Source organism: Lissotriton vulgaris, chromosome 5 (assembly GCF_964263255.1).
Source record: "Lissotriton vulgaris chromosome 5, aLisVul1.2, whole genome shotgun sequence".
Classification (NCBI taxonomy): Eukaryota; Metazoa; Chordata; class Amphibia; order Caudata; family Salamandridae; genus Lissotriton; species Lissotriton vulgaris.
The window spans coordinates 2,034,460,519-2,034,482,107 of record NC_141693.1 but is presented as its reverse complement, the minus strand read 5'-3'; the positions used below and the strand labels follow the sequence as shown (position 1 = coordinate 2,034,482,107).

General features: G+C 46.7%; 1 protein-coding gene across 1 annotated transcript in view; it reads left to right on the top strand.

Annotated features, from left to right (window-relative positions):
• COL27A1 (collagen type XXVII alpha 1 chain) overlaps positions 1-21,589 on the top strand; it is a 1,047,548-nt gene that overhangs the window by 896,108 nt on the left and 129,851 nt on the right. Inside the window, exons 47-48 of the mRNA XM_086924958.1 lie at positions 4,113-4,175; positions 16,711-16,764. Coding sequence (XP_086781084.1) covers positions 4,113-4,175; positions 16,711-16,764 — 117 coding nt within the window. The remainder of the gene's footprint in view (positions 1-4,112; positions 4,176-16,710; positions 16,765-21,589) is intronic.

Genomic DNA, 21,589 nt, shown 5'->3' with positions numbered 1-21,589 from the left:
GCACAGTCTCGCTGGCGAGATTTTATGTTTCTTAGTAGTGAGGGTAAACCCCACCCCTCTTCTCCATTGGCTGGCTTCCTAAACGGCAGGCAGCCATTGGAGAAGAGGTTTCAGTGATGTCACTTTTTCCATCTAAGCCCCGCCTTTTTTGGATTGAGTGGCGTGTTTTATCGTTTCTTTCTCATTCTTCTCCATTGGCTGAAATGTACCAAACAGTCAGTCCTAAACACGCTCGTTGTTTACATTCGAACCTATGGAGAAGAGGGGAGAAAAAAAACACGCGAGCACTTTGAGCAGTTGTTTTTTTTTGTCATCATGAAAATACACAGAAACGAGCTGTTTATGGTTTTTCTTTATGGAGTCCTTCGGCTCCTGGTGCCCCGTTAGCTGGGCGTGATCCGGCCCTTTATTACTGACCTAAAAACTTGTCTTGTCACCTAAAGCACCCGCAGTTCCGAGCCTCCTCGAAGCGCCTGACCTCAGAGCGGAGACGCAGTGCAGGCAGGTCGAGTCTGCGAGACTGCCGCAGGGAGGGACGTCAGCCTGCTCACAAGCCCCACACCTGCCCCTGTGCTCACTTCAAAGCACCTTGTACGTACGAGCGGAGTTTCGGTGTCTGCAAACCTTGGAGCAGGACCAGCAATGACCCTTAAGGACATAGAATGGGGGTTTTGCTGAGACTGGAGTTTGGTGTCTGGTATACGTACAGAGGGCTTTGGGTTCTTCTTACTCTGGACCTTCGCCAGCCGGTACTCTCCGCTCCCCTGCCTAATTTAACAGGGTTGAGAGTGGGTTTTGAAATAAACTTCTGTGCCGTGTCTCTTTATGAAGGCACTTCACATGTTGACAGGGCCTGCATCAGGCCCACAGTGTTAGTGCAAGCCTGGGCACACTGCTGTCAGCGTAACAAGGAAGAGCTGTAACAATTTACAGAAGAGAAGCTAGTGAAAACTATTTTGTGTTTTAGAAGATGACTGCCAGAAAAAAATGGCTATACCACACCCATAAATAACACCGATACAAGAGGCAGCTTTTCTGTGTGTTTTTTTTAATGTTTTGCCTTTTGTGGCATTGTTTGAATTGTCGGCTTGATAGCACTTAGCACTTAATATTTTATGTCATTTTAAAAGCGTTTTGGTTTTTCCATTTCCAAGAATTGCTCGCCAGCCTGCGTCCAGAAGGGTTGTGCATAATTTATATTTTCTGTGTTCCTGTTATATGCGAGGTAGTGGTGAGTGTTACACAGCTAGATTAAGGCATCTCAATGGCAATAAAGCCCTCAAAGGGAGGAGGAGAGAGGGTGTTCTAAAGCGGCCTAATTTGTGGAAAGGGCCTGCTTGTTTCCATCCCCATCTTTTGTGTGGGTTTTCGTGCAGTGTAGCAGAAATATCCTCTCCACCCTGCTCCTCCAAGCCCCGATCAGATATTCTCTGCCAGCCCTAATGCTAGAGCAGTGTGATCAGGGAGCGGAAACAATACAAGGGCGTGGATGCAGTGGCAGAAAATGCAGGCAGTTAGAAATTGCATGTATAGCTGGGCGTCGACCTGATTCAGGCTATGTGCTGCTGTCGTCATTTGGCGTTTCCATTAAGTCTTTAGTTAAAGAAGGGGTGAGTTGGGGAAGGGGAATGGGTATCGGCAAATTTGAGTTAGATTGCTCCTTTTCCTACTACAAGAAAAGCAATGTCTGTTTCTGGGCCTTTTCTTTTTTTTGTGTACACAGGAAATCGTGAAATGAGGAAGCGGAGGCCAGTGACAGCTGACTCTTGAACTGGGTGGGGGGCGAGGAGAAATCTCATTATAAGCGCAAACACCGTCGCACCCTCCATCCAGATGGAAACATATCATTTATATTAACACCTCCCAGGGGGAGGATTAGTGACCTTGCATGTCATTTCTCCCATATCCATCAGCTCTAAGCTTAACTAGCCTTTGCCAAGAGAAATAAATGCTTGCTTGCAATAGATACTGCTGTCTCCCCCTCACTGCCTTCTCCTGCTGCAGGATACTGACCGGACTGCAGAGGGAGCACCAGAACAATGATTGGGGGCTCGCAACATGCCCTCCTTCTACGGATGGCTCTGTATGTGTCTGTGGCTCTGTGTGTGTGACTCTGTTTGTGGCTGTGTGTGTGGCTCTGTGTTTGTCTGTGGCTCTGTGTGTGTGTGGCTCTGTGTGTGTGGCTCTGTGTGTGTGTTGCTTTGTGTGTGTGTGTGTGGCTCTGTGTGTGTGTGTGGTTCTGTGTGTGTGTGGCTCTGTGAGTGTGTGTGTCTGTGTGTGTGTGTGTGTGTGTGTGTGTGTGGCTCTGTCAAGTCAAGTCATAAAATTTGTATAGCGCACTACATACCCAGAGGGTTTCAAGGCGCTTAGGAAGGGGAGGAGGATTATTTGTCAAATATCCACGTTTTAAGCTGCTTTCTGAACGTTAGGTGGTTCTGGGTGAGGCGAAGGTAAGCGGGGAGTGAGTTCCATGTTTTAGCAGCCAGGTATGAAAAGGATCTGCCTCCCATGGTGGTCTTGTTGATTCGAGGTACAGTGGCGAGGGCTTGGCTGGAAGAACGTAGTTGGCGGGAGGGGGTGTAGAAGGACAGTCGAGAGTTGAGGCAATCTGGTCCGATGTCGTAGAGTGATTTGTGTGCGTGGGTAAGCAGTCGGAAAGTGATCCTCTTATTGACGGGTAGCCAGTGGAGGTCTTTAAGGTGACCAGAGATGTGTTCGTTGCGTGGGATGTCTAATATGAGCCTGGCTGAGGCGTTTTGGATTCGTTGGAGTTTCTTCTGGAGTTTTGCGGTAGTACCCGCGTAGAGGGTGTTTCCGTAGTCTAGTCGGCTCGTGACCAGAGCGTGGGTGACTGTTTTCCTTGTTTCGGAGGGGATCCAGCGAAATGTTTTTCTGAGCATGCGAAGAATGTTGAAGCAGGAGGAGGATACGGCGCTGACTTGTCTGTTCATTGAGAGTGAAGAATCCAGGATGACGCCAAGGTTCCGTGCGTGGTCTGTCGGGATGGGTGCTTTTCCGAGGGCTTCCGGCCACCAGGAGTCGTCCCATGCAGAGGGGGATGTACCTAAGATGAGGACTTCAGTTTTTTCTGAGTTCAGTTTCAGACGGCTGTGTTTCATCCATTCGGCAACTTCTTTCATTCCTTCGTGTAGGTTAGTTTTGGCGGTGCTGGGGTCATTGGTGAGAGAGAGGATCAGTTGAGTGTCGTCTGCGTAAGAGATGATGTTGAGGTTGTGTTGGCGTGCGATGGCCGCGAGGGGGCTCATGTATACGTTGAAGAGGGTGGGACTGAGTGAGGATCCTTGGGGTACGCCGCAGATGACTTCAGAGGCCTCGGACTTGAATGGAGGAAGGCGGACTCTCTGGGTTCTTCCGGTGAGGAACGAGGTGATCCATTCAAGTGCTTTTCCTTGGATTCCGATGTTATTGAGGCGTTGTAGAAGGGTGCTGTGGCAGACTGTATCGAATGCTGCAGAGAGGTCGAGGAGGATGAGGGCGACTGTGTCTGTGGCTCTTTGTGTGTGTGTGTGGCTCTTTGTGTGTGTGTGGCTCTGTGTGTGTGGCTCTGTGTGTGTGTGTAGCTCTGTGTGTGTGTGTGTGTGGCTCTGTATGTGTGTGTATGGATCTGTATGTGTGTGTGGCTCTGGGTGTGTGGCTCAGTGTGTGTGTGTGTGGCTCTGTGTGTGTGTGGCTCTGTGTGTGTCTGGCTTTGTGTGTGTGTGTGTGTGGCTTTGTGTGTGTGGCTCTGTGTGTGTGGCGCTCTGTGTGAGTGGCTCTCTATGTGTGTGGCTCTGTGTGTGTGTGTGTGTGTGTGTGTGTGTGTGTGTGTGTGTGTGTGTGTGTGTGGCTCTCTGTGTGTGGGTGCAAATGCAATAGGTCTCGTATTTGTGAGAGATTAAGCTATTGGGATTGTAAATGACAATGCTATTTATTTATCTGTTTTCAAAACCAACACATAAATAAAATGTTTGTCATTTACAATGCCAATAACTCTAACTTTTCCGAAGGCGAGACCGTTGCACTGTAATTGCTTGTTATTAATTCTTATCCATTTGTGAAAGAATTTTTAATTCAGAAATGTAATGTATGGTTCTTTTCTGTTTCCCTTCTAGGGACCTCCAGGGGATGTCGGATTTAAAGGCATTCAAGGACCCCGGGGCCCCCCCGGTCTTATGGTGGGTTTGTCTCAGATGATGTTTGCGTCCATGAGAGAGGGCTGAACCACTGATCCCAAAGAGGGACTCTCCGCTGTGGGACATGATCTATTTCATGTTATGTTGACATCAGTCAGCAACCCCTAACTAACTTCTCAAAGTTATGTGAGAGGAGTGACTGTCCAGCAAGGCATTCACTTACAGCTCCTAGCACAGTTTCTATAACACAGGCTTCTGGACCAGCCCCCAATGTCTGCACCAAACCCCAAGGTGTGCACCACCCCCCCCCATGTCTGCATCAACCCCTAATGTCTGCACCAACCCCCAATATCTGCACCAACCCCCAATGTCTGCATCAACCCCCAATGTCTGCACCAACCCCCAAGGTCTGCACCAACCCCCAAGATTTGCACCACCCCTCAATGTCTGCACCAACCCCCAAGGTTTGCACCACCCCCAATGTCTGCACCAACCCCCAATGTCTGCACCAACCACCAATGTCTGCATCAACCCCCAATGTCTGCACCAACCCCCAAGGTTTGCACCACCCTCCAATGTCTGCACCAACCCCCAAGGTCTGCACCAACCCTCAAGGTTTGCACCAACCCCCAATGTCTGCACCAACCCCCAATGTCTGCATCAACCCCCAATGTCTGCACCAACCCCCAAGGTCTGCACCAACCCCCAAGATTTGCACCACCCCTCAATGTCTGCACCAACCCCCAAGGTTTGCACCACCCCCAATGTCTGCACCAACCCCCAATGTCTGCACCAACCACCAATGTCTGCATCAACCCCCAATGTCTGCACCAACCCCCAAGGTTTGCACCACCCTCCAATGTCTGCACCAACCCCCAAGGTCTGCACCAACCCTCAAGGTTTGCACCAACCCCCAATGTCTGCACCAACCCCCAATTTCTGCACCAACCCCTAAGGTCTAACCAACCCCTAAGGTCTGTACCATGGCTCTGTGCTCAAAACTCACAGCAGTGTCTAGGGCCTCCCTTTTTCTTCCAAAGGCCCTTTGCCAAATCCCAAATGCCATTGTACACTGTGGTTTCCTGTACCTTAACATGTATGCCATCTTGTTTACAATTCTGCTTTCTGCATTTTACATTATGCCTCTGTCCCTGACGCACAAGTACTGGGCCTCATTTATGAGGCCGTGCGTCACTTTTACGCCGCCGGTGCGTTACCTTGTTGCGCCATATTTACAAAGTCACGCTTCTAGGTAGATGCGTCACTTTGTAAACCCCTGCGCCCCATTATACCTGCGCCAGGTATAATGTATGCAAGGGGGACGTATTGACGCAAGGAAGGGTCGTAGAAGTGACGCAGTAAAATCTATGAGATTTCACTGCGTGACTTTTAGGACGCCGTTGCGTCAAAATCTTGCGCCTGCCCCACAGCAGGCGTAAGACTGACGCAGGCCCTTTCACATGGGGCTTGCCCAATGTGAAAGGACGCATTGCTGGAGTTGCGTCACTTTTGTGACACACTCCAGCAATGCGTCACTTTTGCGCCTACAGATACGTCAGAAATACTACAGGGACATAAGGGGGCCAAGGGAAGGAGAGTTCGATCCCCAGAAGGGGAGAAGTTCTATTCAGTGACTGAAGGTTCTGACTCCTCACAAGTGTGTACGGAGGAGGAGGGCAGCACTACAGAACTATCGACGGAGTCAGAGGGATCCTGCTCTAGCACCTCTAGAGGCAAGGAAACACAGAAGAAAAGGAGATCAGGGATAAGACGGGATAGGGACAGATCGGCTTCTAGTACAAAAAGGAAATTACTTTGGGACTATGGCAATACCTCTAGAGTGTACCAGGAGCAGTATATAGAAGAGGGAGCTGCTACTCATGCCACTCATGTCTCTCAGGATACCAATGCTGAATCAACATCACATGCTACACTAGAGGGAATGTTCACTATGCTGAAACAAATGCACGCAAAGGCCAGAACTGAAAGCCGGAGAGCCAGACAGGATACTAAAAATATCCAAGCAAGTATTAGGAAAATGAATAAAAAATATGAAGAAGTGGAAGAGAGAGTTGTTCAAGTGGAAGAAAGGACTGGTAGGTTGGAGGATGAGGTAACGGACTAGCAGACGTACAAAATGGAGCAAGTGAAGGTGGTCGAGGATTTGCAATGGAAGCTGGAGGACTTTGAGAACCGCCAGCGGCGGAACAACCTGAGACTTCTTGGCCTGGAAGAGGGGGTGGAAGGGAAGGATCCAAGAGGGTATGTTGTCAAGTTGCTGAGAGGAGCATTCCCAGAGGCGCAGTGGCAATGGGAAACTGAAGTCCAGAGAGCTCATAGATTTCCACTCACGCAGAAAAAGCCAAGAGGTGGTAGTCAGGACTCATTGCCGAGGGCTATGCTAGTCTAGTCTTTTTCTGGAATTTTCTGGCTAGACAGGAAATCATGGAGACGGCTAGGCCAGACAAAAAGAAAACATTTGAGGGGATTACTTTTTTTTTTCAAGGCCTGACTTCTGTCACGCGACAGTTGAAAGGAGATGGAAGCTTAGGCAATTAATCACTCCCTTTCAGCGACAGGGATCTGAAGCATACTTGATGTTTCCCGCAAAACTAAAAGTCATTACAGGGGGTCGCGTCAGAATGTTCCTTTCAGAAATTAAGGCAGACGAGTACCTTGCAGAGATCACGGAGAATCAAAGGGGAAGAAATAATAGAGGTACGGAGCCAGCCAAGGAAGCATAGTGCAATACTCAGGAGAGTATTGGATATGCCAGTAGACTGGGTGGAGATGGGAAGGAGGGGGAGGCGACGCTACAACATGGTTGACCTATTTGCCTGTAGTAGGGGGGGTAGGCAAGGGGAGGGGGGCTGACGGGGGTGGAGGGGGGGTGGTGATGAATTATGGACATGTACAGCACAAGAGAGGATGACATACAGGAACAAACAGGTATTAGATACATGCGATGGGTTAGTTCAGTTTTTTAAGATCAGATGGCGTTAAGAATTGCTTCTATTAATATTTGTGGGCTAAACAAGGGCGGGAAAAGGCAGAAGGTTGCAGCTATGCTTAGGTTGCTGAAGCTGGATGTTATATGTTTTCAGGAGACACATTTGAGGGGTAAGGATAAATACCTCATGGATCAGCTTGGCTTTGAGGTATTAGCACATACGCAGCAGGATTCCAAAACAAAAGGAGTTGCTATAATCGCTAAAAAGGGAGTCATACAGGTGAAGAAGAGAAAGGAAGATGATGGGGGTAGATGGGTCATGATCGAAGGGGAAACATCTGTGGGGTGTAACACTATTGTCTCAGTATATGGCTCAAACGACGATGAACCCGAAGTATTTGACTTCCTAGATATGGAACTAGCCCTCTGGCCAGAACCTGTGATCTGTTGTGGGGATTGTAATGTCAACGGCTTGTCAGGGTTGGGTCTGTCGGGAGGGGGGGCTCAGGGGGATTGCAAAAAGAAAACACGTAGGGCTATTGGCAATTTAGCATATCACAATGCACTGGTAGATGTCTGGGCAGCCAACAATCCTACTGGGACAGGCAGTACTTTCTATTCTGCTCCTCATAGGGTGATAGCTAGATTAGACTACTTTTTGGTTTCCAGCTCTCTAGTTTCCGGTACACAAATAGAGAGGCTCCCTCGCGTCTTCTCAGACCATAATCCCTTAATATTAACTATCCCCCAGAACCCTAGGGGAGAACACAAAGAGTATAACTGGACGTTTGAGAGAGGGCTACTTAGGGAAGAAGATTACGTGTCTAAAATGAGGGTATGGATTAGACAGTTCTGGGAAGTGAATAGAGGTACGGCATCTGCGGGGATGGTCTGGGATGCTTTTAAAGCAGGGGTAAGGGGGGAAACACTGGCCTACACACTCCACAGGGGTAAAAGTGAAAAATCAACATTAGCTAAAAGACTGAATGACCTGATGGAACTGGAAGAGCAACTTATTCGAGCAGTCATTAGTCAAGAACCATTGGAGGAGATCTTATTGGGGATTGAGTTGAAAAAATCAGAGGCTAGCGAGAGCTTGGCAAGGAAAGCTGCAAGCAATTACTTAACGAAAAAGGAAAAATGCTATGAATTTAATGAAAGGGTAGGCCATCTCTTAGCAGTCCGTATTAGACAAAATATGGCAGCTGGTGAAATAAAATAAATTAAGGATAGAGGGGGAAGGGTTGTGAACAAGGTAGAGGATGTGCGGGAAGTTTTTAGGGAGTTTTACTCTGATCTATATGATCAAGACCTAGGTAATGTAGATGCTGAGATAGAGGATTATCTAACAGGTATTCCACACGAGGAGTTGAGTGACGAGAGGAAAGAAGCGCTGGAGATGCCATTGACACTAAAGGAAGTTCAAAATGCAGTAACCAAACTCCCTTCAGGGAAGGCAGCAGGGCCTGATCAAATCCCGGCGGAATTTTATAAAACCTTTTGGGACACCCTGGGGATTGATATGCTGGAGACATTAAGGCAAGCATAGAGGGAGGAAGCTATTCCTCGGTCTTGGACCGTAGCGAACATTATAGTAATTTTGAAAAAAAACCAGTCACACTTGGAGCCGGGGTCGTATAGGCCAATAACACTTATGAATGCTGACATAAAAATGTATTTTAAGACACTCTCACAAAGGTTAAGCAAGGTGATTGAGGATTTAGTTTATGTAACACAGCACAGCTTTATACCAGGGAAAGGGACCACGCAGCACACAAGCCAGATGGTCACCATACTGGATGCAGCAGGAGCCACGGGAGACCCTGTCTCGGCTATTTTTTTGGATGCGGAAAAGGCCTTCGACAGGGTCTTCTGGGGTTATCTATGGAAGGTCTTGGATTGGTTTGGTATGGGGGTAGGATTTATTAAGGCCATACAGGCTCTCTATGTGGAACCTATGGCAAAAGTGAGGATAAACAGTGGGTATACTGCCGAAATACGAATAAGGCGCGGCACAGGCAGGGTTGTCCGGCCTCGCCACTTCTCTTCGCGCTATATCTGGATCCCCTACTGCGCAAGCTGGAAGGGAATACCAATATTTGCCCGGTAAAACTACATAGCTATGAGTATAAAATACTCGCTTATGCAGAGGACGTGGCGGTGGTCACGCCAGATCCGGAATCGGCAATCATAGAAATAGAGCAGGAGGCCGCAGCTTTTGGTGGAGTGTCGGGCTATTCCCTAAATAAAGAAAAGACACAGATTGTACAGAATAACTTGGTCAACTATCAGGATATAAGAGTGGTTCCAGAAGCTACGTATTTAGGAGTAAAAATCACAACTGACCTAGATAGGTTAGTGGAGATAAATATGGGCCCCTTGCTGGCAAAGGTAAAAGAGAATACTGAAAGGATTAACAATCTGCATCTGACCCTGATGGGTCGTATCAACGTAATAAAGATGGTAACATTCTCGAAGTTCCTCTATCTGTTTAGAGCCATCCCATTATTCTTTGACAACATATGGTTTAATAAACTTGAAGCGATTTTGAATAAGTTTATATGAGCTCAGGGGAAGACAAGGAGAGCCTATCGACACCTAACGGTATCCAGAGAAAGGGGCGGCTGGGGGGCACCAGACTTTAGGCTCTACTACTGGGCTGCTGCCCTGCAGTATTGTCAGGGTTTGATAGGAGGGGAGGCTCAGGTCACATAGTGGAGGGCAGCTCGGGATTCAACAATGTTTATACTACACTTTTGGGTGAGGGGGCAGAGAACGGGTTTTTAAATACAATTGATTTTAGCTATTTTAAGCACACACGATTCAAGACACTAATGGCGGCCTATAGGGTCTGGAAAGGGATTACAAAGAAAATTGGCCTAGGAAGGTATAATAATTATACACAACTGTATACGAACTGTTCACTACCGAGGGACATTTTTAGGGCTATTACTATGAGGGACTGGAATAGCAAGGGGATTTTGAAAGTGGGTAATCTATTGGATAGCCAGGGGAGCATACTACAGTTTGGGGAGCTGCAAGTATAATTTGGGCTAGAACATCGTAGTTGCTACAAGTACTTGCAAATCAGAAGCTTCTTTATGCAAAAGCAGGGTGGCCCTGTAGGGTTGGGTCAATGTAAAGTCATGGAGTATATAGAAGGCTCTAATATGTGCACCATAAGGCAGTTGTATACGGAGCTGAAAGCAAGTAAAACTGATGACAGGGGGAAATATGCTCTAAAATGGACAGAAAAACTGGGGGCAGAGTCAGAAAGCTTTCAGGTATCTCTGGATCTGGGAAGAACGGTGCTATGTTCAGCTTCCTTACAATCCCAACATTTTAAGACTGTATACTCACTGTACCACACCAATGGGGCGGTACGGCTGGAATAACATGCCCCCGCTGTGACTCAACTGATGCAGACATTGTACATATGTTTGTACGATGTCCTCAATTGTTCACCCTAAAAAATGCCATCGAGGAGTTTATGGATAGCACGCTAAAGATTAAGATAAAGCTTACAGATGAACTAATTATTTTGGGGGTGGGGGATATGGCAGATGGATTGCCAGTAGAATTCATGTTTGTCTCCCTTACGGTGTTTCGTATATGCATAGCAAGAACTTGGTTGGACAAGGCTCCCCCCCCCCCGTTCCAAGTATGGATTGCAAGCCTACTTGCTATGTATAATGTAGAAAAGGCAATTTACGATAGGAAAGGTAGGAAAGCTAAGTTATTAGGTCAAAGGATATGGCAGCCTATCACAAACTGGAAAAGCCGCAGGCTAGAGATAGGACAGGCGGGGGAAGTGTTGATATTTGTTATGTAAGGTCTAGCATATAAGATGGGTTAGGTCAATACGCAAGTTGTGTATCTCTCTTTTTCCTTTATGGTTGTTTATTTTTATTGCTTGGAATATATTGTATGTTTATTTGGGGGTCCTCTTATGATGCCATGTACTAGAAGCACGCTGTAATTTGGTTATGTTGTATAATAACCTGGTGTACTGTTGTGTGCTGTAACACATACAGGAATTTTGCAGAAAAATTAAAAAATGCTTAATAAAATATTTAAAATAAAAAAAAAGAAATACTGACGTATCTGTAACTCCTTGCGCCATGATGCGTCATACTGTAAATATGACGCATCAATCATGACGCAAGGAGGGTGCACTGAGAAGTGACGCATCACTGCTTTTAAGCAGCTGTGCGTCATTTCTCATAAATGAGGCCCACTGTTCTTATATCCCTCTTTGGGGCACTTTACTGTGGCTGATCATGTGTGAACCTCAATTTTGAAGAACACGGATAAACTAGAAAGAATTTAGCTAAACCAAGAGCCACAGGCTCTCAAGCAGATAAACCTGACTCTCCACCTCTGTTGACAGATGCTCTGTCCTCTAGAGACAGAAGGAAGTAATTGTAGGCTTTGTTTCCATTAAAAGTAAAACATGTCCAACCCAAAAGAGGTATGTCCCAAACCACACAGAACCACCAACCATTCTCCATCCACTGAACCAAGGAACTGATGTGAGTTAAATCTCTGCAACCTTTGTGGATCAAGGTCGATATTTATTCATCTTTCGTTTGCAGTCTGCCCTGAGGAAGACCCAAACCATTTTGCTTCGGTGTCGAAACGTCAACAATTTAGTTACAGGTTGTTAGAATCATATGACAATAATGAAGAAGTTTACAGCTGTAGCTCCTTGATATGATTATGTGTTTGACGTTTTCATGTTCCATTCTTTTTTCACCATTCTGCCTGCTCACTGAGTCACTGCACCTTTATGTTCTGTCACCAATCTAATAAACATTTAACGAATTTAAATCCTAATTTATTGGCATCAATCAATCAGGGGTTTGTAAAATGCAGCTAATCACCTGTGAGTGTCTCAAGTCGCTGAGCACTCATGGCTTTGTCAATATTTTGTATAATTTATTACATAAGTAGGTATTTCTCTCCTCTCAAATAGTGTGAACTAATAGCATAACCTTTCTTGAGGAAATACTTTTTTCTTCTTTAGGTCCATGTTACTGTAATATACTTTTTTAAACCAGGTAGCCATATGAATTACTTTATTTTGCAATTCTAAAACTCAACTAAGATACCAAAGCAAATTGTTTTACGGTGAACCTCCAGAATGAAATAAGTGTATGTCTCTTGGAATCAAGGCAAAATATTTCACGTATTCAGAAAATAGAATGTTGCTAATTAAAAATAACTTCCACCTCAGATTAGGAAAGAACTATGTATATAAACACAGAAATTGCTAAGTTGTCACAAATGGAGTGCTAATAAACAAGAACAAATTGTTTAAATGATTTAATGGAAAATGCATCAGTCTTCTGTAGTAAGAACGCTTAATGTTAAACACGTAGTTACCGCAGTGAATATCTGAAAGAAACACGTAAGTTATAGATTCCTTACCTTAGAATTACCCCCAGGCGTCAGAGTGGATCCGGAAAGTTTTTTCGTCAGCAGTACCTCTGCGCGTTGGATGGTGGCGTCGGTCGGCTCCACCTCCCTCGTTGGCGTTGTGGTTGCCGGGATGACGTTGCAGCAGCTTCTTTGACGCTGTCTTCGCGCGCTGACATCAGTTATTTCTTTGTCCGTGCCAGCCAGCGTCGATCCGGGAAGACCAGTACCTCAGTCAAATTTTGACTAACCTTTTCTCTACTTTTTCGACTTCTTGTTTTGAGTCTTCGACTCCGAACAGGTGCACGAGAGATGTCCGGTTTCAAGGCCTGCGGTTCCTATAACCGACTGATGTCTACCAACTCCCCCTCTGCCGTAGCCTCCAAACTCTCCTAGTCCAAACTTTCAGGCCCATCAAACGCCAGTGCATGGCAAGATTCGCCATCACCTCCCCCACTGGCGCACCATCACCTCAGACTGGTGGGTTTCGCAGTTAGTTCGAAGGGGCTACTCCCTCCCCTTCGAGACTACCCCTCCAGCCATGCCACCGCGATACCACTGCATGTCGGAGGATCATCGGGCCCTTCTCCAGCAGGAAGTTATGGCTCTCTTGGCCAAGGGAGCCATCAAGCGCGTTCCTGTCCCTAAAGTAGGTTGTGGTTGTTACTCACACTGCTTTCTGGTTCCCAAGAAAGACAAAGGGCCTGCGTCCTATCTAGGACCTCAGGGACGTCAATTGCTTCCTCCGGAAGGAGAAGTTCAAGATGTTGATGCTTGCTCAGGTTCTGTCTGCCCTCGACCTGCAAGACTGGATGGTAGCATTGGACTTGCAGGACGCTTACTTTCACATCCTCGTCCTGCCGGCCCACCGGATTTACCTACAGTTCACAGCAGGCCGCAAGCACGTCCACGAAAGTAATGTCAGTGGTCGCAGCTCACCTGTGCAGATCAGGGGTATCAGTCTTCCCCTATCTCGACGACTGGCTGTTGAAGGCGGGATCCCCCCAGGCTGTCGTCTCTCACCTCCAGACTACGGCCGACCTCCTGCATTCGCTGCGGTTCTCCATCAATGTGCTGAAGTCGCACCTGATTTCCTCTCAGAAGCACCTCTTCATCGGAGCGGTTATGGACACAACGCAGTTTCAGGTCTAGCATCCAGAACAGCGAGCCCTGGATATGTGGGCTTTGATTCCGATCTTTCATCCTCTATAGCGGGTTTCGGTCAGAAAGACCCTAAGGCTGCTGGGCTGCATGGCCTCCTTCATCCTGCTGGTTGATCATGCCAGGTGGCATATGTGGGCTCTGCAGTGGGACCTCAATTTCCAGTGGGCCAAGCATCAGGGGAATCTGTCCGATTTCTTTCAGATCTCGGAGGGCACTGCACAACAACTGCAGTGGTCGCTCACAAACCAGGATTTTGTCAATGGCAGATCCCTCTCACTTCCCCAATCAGACCACACTTTGGTGACGGATGCATCCCTTCTGGGATGGGGCGGCAACAAGGGAGAGGCGGAGATCAGAGGCCTCTGGTCTCTGGCAGAGTCCGAGCTTCACATCAACCTTCTGGAGCTCCGGGCGATTCGCCTTGCACTGAAAGCATTCCTCCCCTTTTTCCGGGATGAGTAATGCAGGTGTTCTTGGACACCACCGCCATGTGGGATTGCAAAAAACAGGGCTGGGTGGGGTCGTGGGCCCTATGTCAGGAGGCCCGCTGCCTCTGGACATGCTGGAACATCAGGGCAGTACCCTGGTGGTTCAACACCCGGCAGGTTCTCTGAACGACAGGGCGGACAAACTCAGCTGCAGGTGCATGATGGATCATGAATGGCATCTTCAATCGGAGGTGGTGTAAGGTCTCTTTCGACAGTGAAGAGAGCCTTGGTTAGATCTATTTGCCAACGAAGAGAGCACGCAATGTCAGCAATTCTGCGCGTTGGGATTTCCAAGACGGCACTCGCTCGGCGACGCTTTTCGTCGCAAGTGGAGTTACAGTCTGTTGTACGCCTTTCCGCCTATACCAGTTCTGTCCAGAGTGCTAAGAAGATCAGGCGCGACCAGGCCCAAGTCATTCTTGTGGGTCCGGATTGGGCACGGAGAGTCTGGTATCCCGAGCTGCTTAACATGGCCAACGATCCTCCGATCAGACTGCCTCTTCGGGAGGATCCTCTGTAGCAGCAGCAGGGGACGGTCCTCCACCCTAGCCTGTCCAGTCTCCACCTCCTCGCGTGGAGATTGAGCGGCAGCAGTTGACGTCTTTCGACCTGCCTCCCGAAGTTTGTGACTTAATCTTGACAGCCAGGTGTCCCTCCACTAAGACGGTATACGCCTGCCGGTGGAACAAATTTGTGGCATGATGCTCAGGTTGTGGATCCCCTTTCTGCCCGTCTTTCTGAAGTACTCGTGTTCCTTCTCTCTTTAGCCCAGCAGGGCTCTGCTCTGGGCAGTATCGAGGGCTACCTTTCAGCCATCTCTGACTTCCTTCGGCTGCCAGATCAGCCTTCTCTTTTCAAGGCCTGGTAGTTATCCGTTTCTTAAAAGGCTTAACACATCTTTTTCCTCTAGTACCTTTTGTTATGCCTCAGTGGGAGTTGAATTCTGTCCTAACTTATTTGATGTGCGCTCCCTTTGAGCCACTTCATAACTGTCCTTTACGTCTCTTGACTCTTAAGACTGCTTTCCTGTGAGCCATCACTTCTGCTAGAAAGGTGAGTGAGCTCCAGGCTCTTTCTTCAAAACCTCCTTTTCTGTCAAGGTGGTTCTCAGGATCCGTCCATCCTTTCTTCCTAAGGTGGTCACTGCCTTCCACATTGGGCATGCCACCTTCTTTCCGCCTCCGCATCCTTCGAAGGAGGAAGAGAGGCTCCACGGTCGGGACCCAAAATGTGCGCTCACCTTCTATCTGGATCGCACAAAACATTTCGGTGGATGATCAACTTTTTGTTGGCTACATGGGTGCAAAGAAGGGTCAGGTAGTACACAAACGCACCATTTCTCAATGGGTCATGTTGTGTATTAAGGCTTGTTACTTGGCTAAAAAGGAGCCTCCAGTCTGGCTACACGCTCACTCTACCAGGGCGCCGGCAGCCACTACTGCCTTGGGAAGAGGAGTGCCTCTGAATTACATCTGTCAGGCGGTCATGTGGGCAACGCTGCATATGTTCACCAAACACTACTGCCTGGACAGGCAAGTCCGAAGAGACGGCTTCTTTGGCTGTTCTGTTCTCCAGGATTTTCTGGTGTGATCTTCGTTTGCAGACCCACCACCGGGGTTGGTATTGCAGAGGTATCCATTTCAAGTTGAGTAATCTATAACTAACGTGTTTTGTTCAGATGAACAAGTTACTTACCTTGAGTAACGATATACCTGTACGAAACATAGGTTAGTTATAGATTTCTTACTGCCCCACCCATCCTCCCTGTTTTGCGAACTGATTTCTAGGGTTAAGGACATCCTTTCATGGCCCTAGTTTTGTGCACAAATGATCAGTGTCTTTCATGGCTCTGCATTTCTGGCGTATACAGAACTGACGTTAGCGTGCGAGGGCGGCGTCTAAGTAGCTGCCGCGACATCATCCCGGTCACCACGACGCCGACGATGGACTAGGAGCCAACCGACGCATCCTTCCGACGCGCTGAGATACTGCTGACGAAAAAGTTTCCCGATCCAGTATGATGCCTGGGGGTAATTCTAAGGTAAGAAATCTATAACTAACTAATGTTTCTTACAGATATATAGTCACCGAAGGTAAGTAACTTGTTCGTTAATAATCAGGACCTTTTGCAGTTTTGCCTCTCAGTGATGGGTTGAGGGGCTCAGCTTGTTGTAATTGATGCAAATCAGGCGACAGTCATATTCAACTCGTGGCCTGAAACACCCTTGGATGACAATCCCTAATGGTGCAATTATGCTTCCTCCAGGAACTGTTTGAAGGAACTTGAATGGTAAATTTACAACTGATTTATTTTTCAAATGTTGCAAGAAATGATATTTGAGCTCCCCTCACTCGTTCACCCATTCACTCATTGGCACCTGCACTCGGATCTCCTCCTCACTCAGATCTACACCTCACTCAGATCTTTATCTCTCTCACTCCCTTTCTTGGAATTGTGTTGTGTTGTGTCGGATAGTTGTTTGTTTACACGCTTCTGTATTGTATTGTATCGCAACATTAGTAGTGATCTGATGTTATTTTGGGTTTCTCTTCACAGGGAAAAGAAGGTCTCATTGGGCCCATCGGAATTGTGGGACCTTCCGGAAATCTTGTAAGTTATTTTCTTTTCTGATGTTACTTCATAGGTCATGACCCCCTGGGGGATGGACTATTTCACTTCTTCGATCTCAGCTGAGGACAGAACTCTGTTTTCCCAGGGTCAGGCCATCCACAGGTGCCTCAGAGATGAGGGGAGGGAACTCTCCCACCTGCTCCAAAGAAATAGTCTGTCACAGCTCCAAGGTCAGGAACTCTCACAGCTCCAAGGCCAGGTCTTCCAATGGAACTCTCACAGCTCCAAGGTCAGGGGTCTTCCATCAGGACTCTCACAGCTCCAAGGTCAGGGGTCTTTCAATGGAACTCTCACAGCTCCAAGGTCAGGGGTCTTCCATCAGGACTCTCACAGCTCCAAGGTCAGGGGTCTTCCAATGGAACTCTCACAGCTCCAAGGTCAGGGGTCTTCCATCTGGACTCTCACAGCTCCAAGGTCAGGTCTTCCATGGGAACTCTCACAGCTCCAAGGTCAGGTCTTCAATGGGAACTCTCACGGCTCCAAGGTCAGGTCTTCCATGGGAACTCTCACGGCTCCAAGGTCAGGTCTTCCATGGGAACTCTCACAGCTCCAAGGTCAGGGGACTTCCATCTGGACTCTCACAGCTCCAAGGTCAGGGGTCTTCCATGGGAACTCTCACAGCTCCAAGGTCAGGTCTTCCAATGGAACTCTCACAGCTCCAAGGTCAGGGGTCTTCCATCAGGACTCTCACAGCTCCAAGGTCAGGAACTCCCACAGCTCCAAGGTCAGGTCTTCCATTGGAACTCCCACAGCTCCAAGGTCAGGTCTTCCAATGGAACTCTCACAGCTCCAAGGTCAGTGGTCTTCTAAGGGAACTCTAACAGCACCAAGGTCAGGTCTTCCAATGGAACTCTCACAGCTTCAAGGTCAGGTCTTCCAGGGGAACTCTCACAGCTCCAAGGTCAGGTCTTCCAATGGAACTCTCACAGCTCCAAGGTCAGTGGTCTTCTAAGGGAACTCTAACAGCACCATGGTCAGGTCTTCCAATGGAACTCTCACAGCTCCAAGGTCAGTGGTCTTCTAAGGGAACTCTAACAGCTCCAAGGTCAGGTCTTCCAATGGAACTCTCACAGCTTCAAGGTCAGGTCTTCCAGGGGAACTCTCACAGCTCCAAGGTCAGGTCTTCCAATTGAACTCTCACAGCTCCAAGTTCAGGAACTCCCACAGCTCCAAGGTCAGGTCTTCCAATGGAACTCTCACAGCTCCAAGGTCAGTGGTCTTCTAAGGGAACTCTAACAGCACCAAGGTCAGGTCTTCCAATGGAACTCTCACAGCTCCAAGGTCAGTGGTCTTCTAAGGGAACTCTAACAGCACCAAGGTCAGGTCTTCCATTGGAACTCTCACAGCTCCAAGGTCAGGTCTTACATGGGAACTCTAACAGCACCAAGGTCAGGTCTTCCAAGGGAACTCTCACAGCTCCAAGACCAGGTCTTCCATGGGAACTCTCACAGCTCCAAGGTCAGGGGTCTTCCATCAGGACTCTCACAGCTCCAAGGTCAGGTCTTCCATGGGAACTCTCACAGCTCCAAGACCAGGTCTTCCATGGGAACTCTCACAGCTCCAAAGTCAGGGGTCTTCCATCAGGACTCTCACAGCTCCAAGGTCAGGTCTTCCATGGGAACTCTCACAGCTCCAAGGTCAGGGGTCTTCCATCAGGACTCTCACAGCTCCAAGGTCAGGTCTTCCATGGGAACTCTAACAGCTCCAAGACCAGGTCTTCCATGGGAACTCTCACAGCTCCAAGGTCAGGGGTCTTCCATCTGGACTCTCACAGCTCCAAGGTCAGGGGTCTTCCATGGGAACTCTCACAGCTCCAAGGTCAGGGGTCTTCCATCAGGACTCTCACAGCTCCAAGGTCAGGTCTTCCATGGGAACTCTCACATTGACAACATGAGAAGAAATACAATTTAACAAAACAAAACGTACCAAGGTGGGAGAAGTAGACAATGTAGCAGAATGGAAATCATTTCTTTACAGATCAATATTATATAAATCACAACATAATTGTAAGAGGGGAACGTTTCGGGATAAAGCCTAATAATCAATTATTTGTGAGATGTTCAAAATGTTATCTAAAAAGGAAAAGAAAAAGGGACAAAGGGGTGTTTGCCCTATTAGTTTTTCAGTATTATTACCAAAATTTATATAAAAGTGCCCCAGATTTTATCACATTTCATTAATGATCGAACACCACTTAATCTAGCCAAAGCATGCTCCATAGAGTGAATTTCATTAACCAATGACCACCGTTCCATGATATGAGGGGGCTTCGGGGAGATCCAGGCTCGGGCAACAGCTATTTTAGCGCATGACAAGAAAATAGGTACTAAAGCTTGCTGCGGAATAGTGACGGTGTGTATATCTAATAATACTGTTGATGCAGTAAGTGAGGGCGATCTAACCAGTTTTTGTTTCAGGATCTAGTCAAGAGCTCACCAAAACTCAGTCAGAACCGGGCAGGAAAACAGCATATGCTCTAGATCTGTCGTCACTAAATCACATGTGGGGCATTCAGTACGGTCACTAGAAGAGATATTTGTAGACCACTTGGAGATCCTTTCAGGTGTATAATATAGCATACATGTGGTTTTAAATTGCTGTAGTCTTAAACTCGAAGATTAAACGAGATTGTTAATATTACATAAAGAGGCAGCAATCTTATTAGGAGTTATGTTAAGCACCAGCTTACTGCTCCATTTCTCCGCTAATTTAGAACAGTCACTGATTTTATAAGCATTAAGACATTTGTAACCTTCACTAATTAAAGATTTATTCTTGAGTGAGTAAAAACAATTCTATATGTCAGTATCCACAATTTAAGGCACTTTCATCTTGCGTATAAGAAAATCATAAATTTGAATATATTTAAATCTCATTGATTCTGTCAATTTGTATACATTTTTTAATGTCTCGAAGTCCAGAAAACCGTGAATGCCATATAGATCCCCTAAAGTTTTAATGCCATGAGCAAACCAAATATTTGCCATACCGTCATTAAAAATGCTAGGGAGTCCCGGATTACCCCATAACAACAATTTAGGATGAAAAAAGAGGTTTTACAAAATGCCAAGATATTAGACCAAATCTCAACTGTATCTCTAGCGGTCTTGAATTTCACCTTTTTGAAGTAATTGGGGTCATTGACTCTTAACAGAAACATATTAGAGCCAGAATTTAACATGAATGTATGAAAATAAAGTTGAATATCCATATTGAGTAGGCTGCGTAGACGACCAAGAAAAGTTGCCCAAAACATAGTTTAAAATCGGGGAAATTGAGCCCACCATTATCTAAAGAGCCCTTAAGTAGCGCCATGGACCTACGAGCTTTCCGGGATCCCCAAATAAAACTACTGAGTATCCCGTCAAGTTTCTTAAAGAAAGAGTTACTAAGTGATAACGGAATGGACCGAAATAAGTAAAGAAATTTGGGAAGTACCTTCATTTTGATCAAATTGATCCTGCCGATGATATTTAGGGGAAGCTTATACCATTTTTTTCATAACAGAGCAGGTGCTTTTAATAAAGTTTTGTAATTAATTGTAATTACCTCACTGATTTTAGATGAGATTTTGACACCCAGGTAGGTAACAATCCTACAGATCCCTGATATTGATTCCACAGGTTTGTAATTCGCAACTATTTGTGTTTTGTTTATATTTAATTTATATCCAGACACAGCTCCGAATCTACCGGCCTCGGTGGTTATCCCCTGTAATGCCTCTGCCACATCCGTGGAGTAGATAGCTATGTCATCTGCATATGCTGTCATTTTCAAGAAGTGAGAGTCGGATCTAAAAGGAATTATTTGGGGCTGCATCTGTAAGGCATAGAGAAATGGTTCCATTGAGAGCGCAAACAGCAGGGGTGACAGTGGGCACTCTTGTCGAGTGCCCCGGGATATGGCAAAGGTTGGAGACATCAAACCTGAATAACTAATTCTCGCTATGGGATTATGATATAAGGCTCAAATCCACCTTACAAATTGATCATTAAAGCCAATAGTAGTCATTACAGACCCGAGATAATCCCACACCATTCGGTCGAAAGCTTTCTCAGCGTCCAACAATATCATACCGAGTGGGGTGGAATCTGTCTCTGCTATATCAAAGACAGTTATAGCCATGTTGATATGGGCTGTGGTGTCCCTTCCAATTACAAACCCATGTTGCTGTGGATTCACTATTTTCGGTATAAATGGAACCAGTCGAGTGGCCAAAACTTTGGCAAATACTTTGGTGTGCGTATTTATGAGTGAGATGGGTCTATATGACCCACACTCATCGGCAGGTTTACCCTTTTTCAGAAAAAAAATCATTTTGGCAATATTCCAAGAGCTCCAGGCTTTCCCATTTTCACCAATAGATCTAATTACCTGATGAAAAAGGGGTAATAGCTTGTCAATACAGATTTTATATATCTCTAATGGTAAAGTATCCTCCCCTGCCGCTTTTCCCAATGGTATGTAAAAGAAAAAGCTTGCCTAATCTCTTAACAGGCTAATGTGATCCGACAGTTGGTCTAACCCGGGTGTACCTCTGTTTTCTTTAATATTACTATCTAAATAATCTTGTATTCTAGCCGGACTAGGGTGGTTTTCTGGAGTATATAAGGCACTGTAAAACTCCACAAATTGTTCAAATATCTGTGCCGGCTGATCATAAGTGATGTTATTAGAGCCTTTTAGACTTTAAATCTGAGTATTAGCTCTATCATCCGCAACTTCATAGGCCAGGATTTTCCCAATTTAATCTCCACTCTCATATTGAGAAACTTGAAATTTGTGTAATTTCGCACTGCTTTTT